Source organism: Stenella coeruleoalba (genome assembly GCF_951394435.1).
Source record: "Stenella coeruleoalba genome assembly, chromosome: 5".
Taxonomy (NCBI): domain Eukaryota; kingdom Metazoa; phylum Chordata; class Mammalia; order Artiodactyla; family Delphinidae; genus Stenella; species Stenella coeruleoalba.
Genome location: NC_137150.1, coordinates 23690444 through 23700070, shown reverse-complemented (window position 1 = coordinate 23700070; position 9627 = coordinate 23690444). Strand labels below are relative to the sequence as shown.

The 9627-nt window shown below is 40.5% G+C and overlaps 1 protein-coding gene across 1 annotated transcript; it reads left to right on the top strand.

Moving 5' to 3' along the window:
• Window positions 1–2390: 2390 nt before the first annotated feature.
• On the top strand, window positions 2391–3102 carry CYB5D1 (cytochrome b5 domain containing 1; the record flags this gene model as incomplete). Its single annotated transcript, XM_079922825.1, is given in 4 exon segments — window positions 2391–2498; window positions 2500–2631; window positions 2633–2945; window positions 2948–3102. Coding segments are annotated over 4 exon segments (708 nt in total).
• Between the last annotated feature and the right edge of the window lie 6525 nt (window positions 3103–9627).

The window sequence follows — 9627 nt, the reverse complement described above, 5'->3', positions numbered from 1 at the left end:
TCATTTGTTTCTTTTCTTTTTTAAAAAAATTAGATTCCACATATGAGTGACATCATATGATATTTGTCTTTCTCTGTCTGACTTACTTCACTTAGTATGGTAATCTCTAGGTCCATTCATGTTGTTGCAAATGGCATTATTTCATTCTTTTTTTATGACTGAGTAATATTCCATTGTATATATGTACCACACCTTCTTTATCCATTCACCTGTCAATGGACATTTAGGTCGCGTCCACATCCTGGCTATTGTAAATAGCACTGCAATGAACATTAGGGTGCAGGTACCTTTTCAAAGTATGGTTTTCTCCAGATGTATGCCCAGGAGTGGGATTGCTGGATAATACGGTAGTTCTATTTTTAGCTTTTATAGGAACCTCCACACAGTTCTTCATAGTGGCTGCACCGATTTACATTCCCACCAACAGTGTAGGAGGGTTCCCTTTTCTCCATACCCTTTCCAGCATTTATTGTTCATAGACTTTTTGATGATGGCCATTCTGACCCATGTGAGGTGATACCTCATTGTAGTTCTGATTTGAATTTCTCTGTTAATTAGTGACATTGAGCATCTTTTCATGTGCTTTTTGGCCATCTGTATGCCTTCTTTGGAGAAGTGTCTATTTAGATCTTCTGCCCACTTTTTGATTGGGTTGTTTGTTTTTTTGATATTCAGCTGCATGAGCTGCTTGTATATTTTGGAGATTAATCTTTTGCTGGTCGCTTCGCTTGCAAATATTTTCTCTCATCCTGTGGGTTGTCTTTTCATTTTGTTTGTGGTTTCCTTTGCTGTGCAGAAGCTTTTAAGTTTAATTAGGTCCCATTTGTTTACTTTTGTTTTTATTTTCATTACTCTAGGAGGTGGAACAAAAAAGATATTGCTGCAATTTTATGTCAAAGAGTGTTCTGCCTATGTTTTCCTCTAAGAGTTTTATGGGTCTGGCCTTACATTTAAGTCTTTAATCCATTTTGAGTTTATTTTTTTGTATGGTGTTAGGGAGTGTTCTAATTTCATTCTTTTACATGTAGCTGTCCAGTTTTCCCAGCACCATTTATTGAAGAGACTGCAGAGTTTCTCCCACAAAAGTGAGAGTCCTGAGCCCCACATGAGGCTCCCCAGTCTGAGGGTCTGGCATCCGGAGGAGGAATCCCCAAAGCAGTTGCGTTTAAAGGCCAGCAGGGCTTGAGTGCAGGAGCTCCACAGAACTGGGGGAAACAAATTCTTCATATTTGACATAGGTGTCTTTGCCATCAATAGAGCCATTGTTGAGTCATCTAACACAGTTCTCTAAAACACATGAAGTTCATTTCTTTCTAACTAATTTGAAGTACAGCATACTGAATCCAGTCAGCCCAAGCCATAAAAATCAACCTGTTATTTATGTTCTCCATAATGTAACCACTTAATTTTCTGCTTTTTAAATTGACCTTTAAGCCGTATTTACAATGACATTCAACACTTGCAAGTGAGAGCTTGTACTGGGGAATAATGATTACAGCTGGGTTAAATTTCCTTGTGTCCTTTTTTGTAACCAATTCTCTTGAGTGACCTTTATAAACAACTGAAATTAACATTGATTGAAGTGGTTTCAGGCTGATCTTCCCGCAAATAGTTTTTGTCCTCCAACATGATACTACTGAAATAATGTCCTATGAGATTTGAATGTAAGGTTGCTGTCTTTTTTGGAGGGATAAATAATTTTGAGGGTAAAAAAACTCAAACTCTCACCTTATGTTCTAGCATATAGGCAAGTGTCCCTTAACTTTCTCCCTAGGAAGGACTGTGGTATCAGTTGTTAAAATTTTCCTTATTACACATATATTAATAATATCATTTAATCTCCATAGCAGGGCAAATATTAATCCTACATTACAGATGAAGAAAATGAAGTTCCAAGAAATGTAGCATCACATGGCTTGACATTGGGCCAAGTCTAGCCAAGTGGTTTTCCCTAGAATACGGTAAAAACAAAATACAAGGACCTCTGAAAGTTGCTAAGAGAGTAAATCTTAAGTATTCTCACCACAAAACTGAAATGGTAATTATGTAATGTGATGAAGCTGTTAGCTAATGCTATGGGGTAATCATTTTGCAATAGCTAATGCTATGGGGTAATCATTTTGCAATATATACATGTATGTCCAAGTCCATATGTCAATTATATCTCTAAAGTTGGGGGGAAAAATTATGTACAATGAACTCATAGTATAGTTATAATGTGAGAAATATAAAAGACCTCCAAATTAAATATATTTTTAAAAAATACAGTAACCTGGAGTGGATAAACGCGCTCACCTTAGCTCCTGGACGAGAGGGAGGATGCAGCAGTGACTGCGTGCTGAAAAGCGAGGAAGCTACTAAAGGAGTCGGTGACAGATAGAGCAAGAGCCATGCCACGCCGGGGCCTAGTGGCCGGGCCAGACTTTGACTATTTTCAGCGTCACTCTTTCACGCCAGCAGAGGTGGCCCAACATAACCAGCCGGAAGACCTCTGGGTTGTCTTACCTGGGAAACATGTACGACCTAACGCTGTTATTACAGGAGTACAAGGGAGACCTGCTGCCGAAACCCATCGTGGAAGTTGCGGGCCAGGACATCAGCCACTGGTTTGATCCAGACACCAGAGACATCGGCAAAGCACACAGATCCGCTGACCGGTTCCCTGAGATACTGCATCCCCCGGGGCTGCTTTCTGCACGTGCCGCCTCAGCTGCCCCTTTCAGACTGGGCCAATGATTTCGGGAAGCCTTGGTGGCAGGGGTCGCGTTACGAGGTGGGGCGGCTGTCTGCCAAGACCCGGAATACCTGCATCATTAACACGCTCACATCGCAAGAGCACACACCGGAGGTGGGGGCCCGGGAATCAATGTGGGAAATCCTACACAGCTATCTCCCCTATGCTGCACATGCTGCCAGCTACACATGGAAATATGAAGGGGAGAACCTGACATGGATTATACCCTGGAAGAGAATGGCATCTGGAATGAGGAGGAAGAATTTGGTTATCTCAATATGGATAGTACACTCTACACACCTGCAGTACTGCTGTACTTCAATGATGACCTCACAGAGCTACAGAAAGGGAGATGTATGCTCACGTAGGCTCAAGACATATTTTGAGTTTAGCTGTTTCTGTGCCCTGTAGGAAAAGAGGTGGGGATCAGGGGAGGGCAGTACCTGGACATAGACCTCCATTCTGCTCTGGGAGCTGGCCTGAGGTTCCCATGCCCGACTGAAGTGTAAAGGTCCTATTCCTCGGGTTAATTACAATTGACTCTGAGAAAGTTAGGAAGAATGCTAGAAGTGAATTAATTTTTAGGACTGATACAAGAAAATAAAATATCTTAGATCAGGGAGATGTAGAAGAGGATAGTCAGAGAGAGCTCAGGCAGAACTTTTCAATAGTAAGAGAAAGAGAAGTCCAACACAGGGATGAGGGATGGAAGAACTTTTCTGGCAATGATGGAAATAGGGTGGCTGCAGGAAGATGGGATTTACAAAGACAGGAATAGGAAATGTCTATCACTGGCCATATAAAACTGGCTAATCTCTCTTCTGAACAGTATTTGGCAGCTGAAACCCAAGAGGAATGAAGGAAGTGAATGGTCACCAGGTAATTCAGGCTAGATATTATGCTATGTGTTTTATATACCTCATTTAATACAACTACCCATAAGACCATTACAACTATTTTACAGATAAATATTCTGAAGCTTAGTAAGATATAATAGCACAAAAGGCACACCAGTTAGTAACCAGATTGCAAACCCAGGTCTTCCCAATTCCAAAGTCTATGTTCTTCTCAATGACCAGGCTCACTGCACAATGGGAACCTACAGGCCTATTGTGTAGTCAGCTGTGGTGTTGTGCTTTTTTGTTTTGTTTTTTTAGTTATTGTCTTTGCAAGGGACATAGCAGAGTTCTGCAGTGGCAGAGAGGACACAGGGAAGGCTATGTGTCAGCTGAGTCATAGCTATTGAGGCTACTTCGTGGTTAATCCCATAGCAAAACTTTCCTCTGACTTTTCTGAGGCAAAGAGGTGGGTATATACTGACTCCAGGAAAATTAGAGTGGGAAAGGGCTTTTGGATTGGGACCATTTAGAAGGGGGAGCAAAAAGGAGGCAACAGCATGTATATTCATGATGAGCCTGGGCCTCTGAAGGGAAGATGAGGAAGACAGGGTCGACTTTGCCAGATGGTGACTCTACAAGAAGGGGCTTGACAGAGGTGATGTAAAGAGAAGTGCTAATTAAGTCAGAAAACTTCTGGTGTTCAAAAGAGGACAACCATGGAGGGCAGTGGCCAGATTTGGTCCCCTATGACCTAAGCAGGGAAGGGGAATGAGCATCACAGGTTAATTTCTTGACAGTAGCAGGCAAAAAAGCAGGGAGATGTGAGCGCACCTTTGTGGAAGGTGGCCCCCTATGAGACACTGGGTAGGCTGCAGAGGAGTGTGCTGAGGGGCTGACTATGAACGGCATGGACAGAGGTGGAGACATCTGTATCCGCCTGCAGTTGTTTCATGTGTATCTCGTTTGCTCAACTAAACCCTAAACTATTTGAGAACCAAATATGCTATTGCTGTAACCCCAGCCACAGGGCCTGTGCCTATGGGACCTGCCCAAACTCATCCCTCTTCCAGAGTTTCCTACTTTAGTACCTCTTGCTAGAAACACATCCCTCTCCTCACACACCCAGTCACTCTCCAAGTAGATTCTATGTCCTAAACATCTCTGGAATCCATCTTCTTTTCTCGAAGCTGTTATCATTACCTCTGGTCTGGGACTGCTGCAATAACTTCCTAACCAGTCCTCCCAACTCCACTCTGTCCTCCACACACAGCAGAGTGAGCTCTGAAAAACAAACCTAAACACCTAACTTTCCTCCTTCAGATTCTTCAGTGGCTTCCAGTTGCTTTTGGAATAAAGTCCTAAATACAAAGACCTTGCATAAATCAGCCTCTACCTTGCATCACCCCTCTTTGTTCCCTGGCTTTCTGTTCACTAAAGGTTTTCTTGCCTCAGAGCCGGCACACAGGCTGTTCTCCCTGCTTACAACACTCTTGCATTTCCCACCTTGCTGATCCTAAGTGTTTCTTCCTCAAAGAGACCTTTTCTGATTTCTTGATGCAGGTCAAGACTTTCTGTTAAATCTTCTCTTAGCACCATGCCTATTTCAGAGCACTTATTACAATAATAATGTTAAAATTATGGATGTAATTGGCTGGCTGGCTGCTAGATTGTAAGTTCATGAGGGCAGAGATCGTGTCCATCTTGTTCACTGCTGTATTCCCAATGTTGGGCACACAGCTGCTGCTCAGTAAATTTTGACTGAATGAACTCAAAAAAATAAAAATTAAAAATAAAAAAATAAAACTACAGTAACCTGGGTAATGGCTTGAGATTAAGAGGAAGGTTTTTCTAACAATTACCTCTGTAATATCAAAAATAAACACAATTCTGGGTTTCCCTGGTGGCACAGTGGTTGAGAGTCCGCCTGCTGATGCAGGGGACATGGGTTCATGTCCCGGTCCGGGAAGATCCCACATGCCACGGAGCGGCTGGGCCCGTGAGCCGTGGCCACTGAGCCTGCGTGTCTGGAGCCTGTGCTCCGCAACGGGAGAGGCCACAACAGTGAGAGGCCCACGTGCCGCAAAAAGAAAAAAACACAATTCTTTTATTTCTTCATTACTAAATACTTTCAAATATCCCTTGGAATTCTTTTCAAAGCCCTTTTCTTTTTTCCTGTGATAGGGTCATTTGTTACCAAATTCAAAGGTTTGAATAATCAATCTCTCAATATGCTATTTTCATATTTTTAAAGAATTTGTGCCTATGCTAAGGTAAGAAATCATCCATCTGATACTTGCTTATTTTTAACACAAAAGTGACACATCATGTCAAAGACTATTTCTAAGGAGGTTTTTGTTTTCCCTGCTGAGCTGAGGTAAAAGGTTTTTTTCTCCAGCATCTCAGGGGGATTGCTCAGCATGAGGAATGCACTATTCTCAGGAGAGGGCAAGCCAGATGTTAGGTGGGATTTTGGAAGGGTCTGGGCTGAGGACTGAAATTCAGGCTATGTGGGTGATAGAACTACTTGCAGAGAAAGGCTGGGGAGAGAAACTCATTTTTAAATAGCTGCTCAAGGGTGAAAACGTGGAGAAGGAGAGCTGCTAATAGATATGTGTGTGGGGGGGTGGCTTGCTATATGATGCACAGTGTGAAATAACTGTGCCACCCTTTTAAGAAAACTCATAACACATGTCCAAGTTATTCTTCAAGTTTTTTGTAGTTTCTTTGTTCTTTTACACAGAGGTGAAAGGACTTGGTGCTTTGTGTTCAAATTCCTTCCCGGGTAAGGGAGAGAGAGCACAGAAGAGGTAGCCAAGCTAAGTTCTTTAAGCAAAGGCTGGTTCATCGGACAGACAAATCCTGGATTCAGTCCAGCCTTTCAACATTTTGCAATGCCAAATATTTCACTTTTATCCTCACTGAGGAATGATAAGACCTGAGCAAGATTCATGGTTCCTAAAATGAATGTGAACTAGAAGAAGACACCAGTTCATGCAGAGTAAGAACTCTCTTAGATTGGACTGCTGGGCTCTTCAGCATGGTCACCTTCTCAGCTTGAACTCCAAACATCATCAGAAGCCACTTAATTAGTTTAAGAAACCACTATCACAGGAATCAGGAAAAACCCAAATTCATATAATCAGTATATTTTTCTCCTTGTAAGTGAGCCCTTGTGAGCAGCCAAATCAGAAAAAGGACCTTTGTTCAGAAGGCTCCTTGTTGGGATGAAATCAGATCAGGCAGAAACACTAACTTGAACCTCAGAAGGGGGAAGGTCTTGCTTTAAAAAAAAAAAAAAAAAGCAAAAACACACCCTTTAAAGTTCACTGGTAATATTCCCTGCATCCGTAACTATACCAGGACTCACTGGAGATCAAACACTATGAAGTCCACCTGCTAGGTCAGCGGGTGCTCCTTGACTGAACAGCCCCACCTTATTGGCAAGCCTTTCTTTGGACATGGTGATTCATTCAGTCTGGGGACAGCCAAGACTCCTGTCTTTCTAGTTACTTTGCATATGTCCTCTGCTTTGATCATCAAGTTTAACTGTACATAAGCAATCTTATTTCCTTCCTTTCCTACACCTTGCTGAGGACCACAGTGCAGGTGCCTGAGAAAATACTCGCATTCCCTCCTAAACAGCAGGGCTATAATTTCTGTATGAGAAGCTATGCAGTCACTCATTCCTTTCTAAAAAGAACTCTCCCCTAAATTTCTATTTCTCCGTATTACTTAATTTTAAAGACTCTAAGAAACCCATATAAACTTAAAGGTATAAAGATCTATAACAAATTTAAATTATATTCCTTCTTAAGGTTTAGGCTTTGAACATTAGCAGAAGATATGGTTTTCTATCTGTGTCAACACCTCATTTTGCTCCCTTTCCACATTTTTAGAGTCAATAGTAAATTCTTCCCTAATCTCCTCTTCATTAAGTCCAAACGGAATTCTAGCCTATCAACCACTTATGTTTATTTATTTGTTTTTATTTTTGTTCTTATTCTGCATAAAGTTTATAAATGGGGGGGAATGCGTTTTAGAAGGCTCTGTGCTTCCTGGGGCAATGCAGTATCACAGCAATCACTAAGTCTAAGTGTCCTGAAAAAAAGGTCTGGAAAACATTTACTCTGGGCTTCCCTGGTGGCGCAGTGGTTGAGAGTCCGCCTGCCGATTCAGGGGACACGGGTTCGTGCCCCGGTCCGGGAAGATCCCACATGCCGCGGAGCGGCTGGGCCCGTGGGCCATGGCCGCTGAGCCTGCACGTCCGGAGCCTGTGCTCCGCAACGGGAGAGGCCACAACAGTGAGAGGCCCGCGTACCACAAAAAAAAAAAAAAAAGAAAACCATTTACTCTGCCTACTTATATATTGGGCCTGTTTCCATGGCATTCCCAGATTTAAGTAATGCATGGGGCCCTTCTCTACCCATTCTGATTAATTATTCATTCACAAATATTTACTGAGCATCTCTACTCTGTCAAGCACTGTATGAGGTAAAAGTCATACAAAAGAGAACAATGAAGTTTATATCTAGAGACAGTGTCTACAAAATTTTTAAACTGAGCAATACTATTAGGAAAAAAGAAGCAGTACATCCATTATTTATTTATAAGTAACATACATGTGTTCCTGTACTAATATTGTATATATTATAAGAATTCATAAAAATAGCCATTTTAAATGGATCAGATTTTCAAAAGTTAACAAGAAATATATGTTCTAACATTTTCTCCCCACACACCACTGGACCAATTTGCATAGCAATTAAGGTGTGGCGGTGCCCTACTTTGAAGACCATTGAAACTGTTGACCAATGTTCAATGCATCTGTCATTGACATTGAAATAGTGAATTTGTAAAGTGGAAGTATATGTTTTGAACTATTTTACAGATGAATAGACCTCTTTCAAAATGCTATGTGAATTTAAGAATTATATGTCAATGTAGGAAAACAACTTAAGAAGAAATATATTTTTCTTCAAACTTCTGCAATTTCCCAGACATAAAATTATGCTACGTTATGATTTCTGATTGGTAACAAATAATACATGGCATACAATGAGTATCTCAACTTGGAATTCAGACAGATAATATAAATATTTTATTTTACAGTTCTACTTCTTTACCTCTGTATTAATATGAATTAAATTTAATGACATGCCAATACAATATATAATATAGTCATTACACAGAATCTTGTAAACAAATAAGACATTAACTGATTAATAATTGTGATTCTTTACTAAATTTTTCTTTAGCAAATACTGGAGGTATTGTTACTTGTTGTCATAACTCATCTTATTGCTGCACTAATAACTGTTTTAAGAAAGACTTTTCAGAAGATGAATAAAAAAGGCAACAGCCATAGGCCTAATTGCTAAGGATGTGTTGGGTAAAGGGAAACTTCTTGTCATTTTTTAAATATACTAAAATCTTAAAATTTAAAATTATATACATATTTGTAAATAAATGTATATTTGTGTATGTTTGTATCTATAAACCACAGGATTTGTAAAGAGAATGAAGTGATGCTACATGGGAAATTCCCTTAGTAGGAAAGCAAATCTTCGAGATTAAGTATGAAAATAAAATAGTGGAGGTCAACAGGGAGAAAACAGCTCCTTGAGAAACTTTAGTAATCAATCCCCAAAGCTTTTAAAAGCCTCACTTTAGATCTGATGTGGAATCGGAATATTTTAAATGGAAAAAACATTACTTCAAGTGAAAATTTTTAGCTGGACTATTAAAAAAGGGGATGGCTATATTTGAGCTCTCTTGATCTCAAGGAAACTGAAATTCATATTACTACGTGAAAGAAGCTTTACCTAGAAAGGTTACATACTGTATGTTTCCGATTATATGACATTCTGGAAAAGGCAAAACTATGTAGACAGTAAAAAGATCAGTGGTTGCCAGGGGTAGGAGGGTGGCAGGGATGAACAGGCAGAGTGCAGAGGATTTTTAGGGCAGTGAAACTATTCTGTATGATACCACAATAGTGGATACTTGTCATTACACATATGTTGAAACCTGTAGAATGTACAACACCAAGAACAA